This window comes from Hylaeus volcanicus, chromosome 2, assembly GCF_026283585.1.
Source record: "Hylaeus volcanicus isolate JK05 chromosome 2, UHH_iyHylVolc1.0_haploid, whole genome shotgun sequence".
Lineage (NCBI taxonomy): Eukaryota > Metazoa > Arthropoda > Insecta > Hymenoptera > Colletidae > Hylaeus > Hylaeus volcanicus.
In genome coordinates, this window is record NC_071977.1 from 31,083,995 (window position 1) to 31,085,398 (window position 1,404).

General features: G+C 39.5%; 1 protein-coding gene across 1 annotated transcript in view; it reads left to right on the forward strand.

Annotated features, from left to right (window-relative positions):
- The window catches only part of LOC128885060 (uncharacterized), a 2,407-nt gene that overhangs the window by 338 nt on the left and 665 nt on the right, over nt 1-1,404 (forward strand). Inside the window, exons 2-3 of the mRNA XM_054138809.1 lie at nt 466-673; nt 1,023-1,298. Of these exons, the coding sequence (XP_053994784.1) occupies nt 466-673; nt 1,023-1,298 (484 nt within the window). The remainder of the gene's footprint in view (nt 1-465; nt 674-1,022; nt 1,299-1,404) is intronic.

Here is a 1,404-nt window from a genome sequence, read left to right on the forward strand (position 1 = left end):
ATTATTATAACTATTTAACTAAACACGTGGTGTTCGTTTGGTTACATGGTCGAACTTTGCTTTGGGGGACCAAAAATTGTTGAGTTTTTTTTCATAATCCGACCTGGCACTTTCGACGCCATTTTGCCTTGCAGCCATGCCCTGTCGGTAAAACAATTTCCAAAACATTTGTCAGATGCGGAATTAGTTTTCATTTCGATACTTTTTACTTCGATACTTGGATACTTCACTGCGCCCAATTGCTCGATTCGCGTCAAAATTAATGGCAAACTTTTCGCAAATATGACTCGCCCCAGACAAAACTAAACTTATGAACCGCTATACAGTACCGTAGAAGTCCGGGAACCGAATAAAAATGTCTAGAACTGTTTCTGGGTGATCGCGCAATGTATGTATTCGAGTTTTAATTAAATTTCAACGCGTAGGTAACCCGTCTGTTAAACGTTTTCACTGTGCAACGGGAAGCGATACTCGTCCTCGATCAGAATAACAAAGCGGGTGGTGTATCAACCGCGGTGGGAGCAGAGACTTTCGCGCAATTAAAACGACCGGAAGTAATAATTAACCAGCAGCCTTGGGAAAGGATAGACGACGGAAACGCGGATGACGTGAAAATGGTGCAACGAGCTGGGAAGAAAAATGGCAAGGGGACGATCAAGTCTCGACCGTTGGAGTAAGACTCGCATCAGACTCTGGAAAGATTCTTAAATAAAACACTTTAATATCTCGGATAAAAATTCTTGCATAAATTTCTAGACAAAACTATAAATAAGTTCATCGTCACTGTTCGAATAATTATCGAACGTTAAATTACTCGAATATCTGGTTGGACTTTGCTTTGGCGTAGCCAAATTTATTGACATTTTTTTTTTGACGTAGTTTTCGACGCCTAGAATTCATAGATCTAACTTTTAATGCTTAAAAGTTGTGTGTAAAATTCGTAAAAGCTACCGAATGGTTAAAAAAAAAAATCGATAATCGTCGGTGTCCCAAAGTAAAGTTCTATCGAATATTTGATTACTTACTAGTCCCTGCTCGAGGAAGAGGAAGAGGAAGCAGAGAGAGCGAGAAGCGAGAGCGAAGCTCGAAGCGGAGAAGCAGAAGCTTAAAACGGAAGAGGAGGAACGTTTACGAAAATGGGAGGAATGTTGGGAGAGGAAGCTTCGGGAGCAAGAAGAACGAGACAACGTCGAATGCTGCATGGCCAAAGGCCTCTGCTCAAAGCCGAGAACTCGATCGAACATCTGGGTCAACGTGTCCCGCGACAGATCCATTCAGACAATACACATGACCTTCAAGTAATTCAATTTATTTTTATTTAATATATAAATTTAATATGTACAATATATACAATACAATACAATATACAATACAATATATACAATATACAATACAATATATACA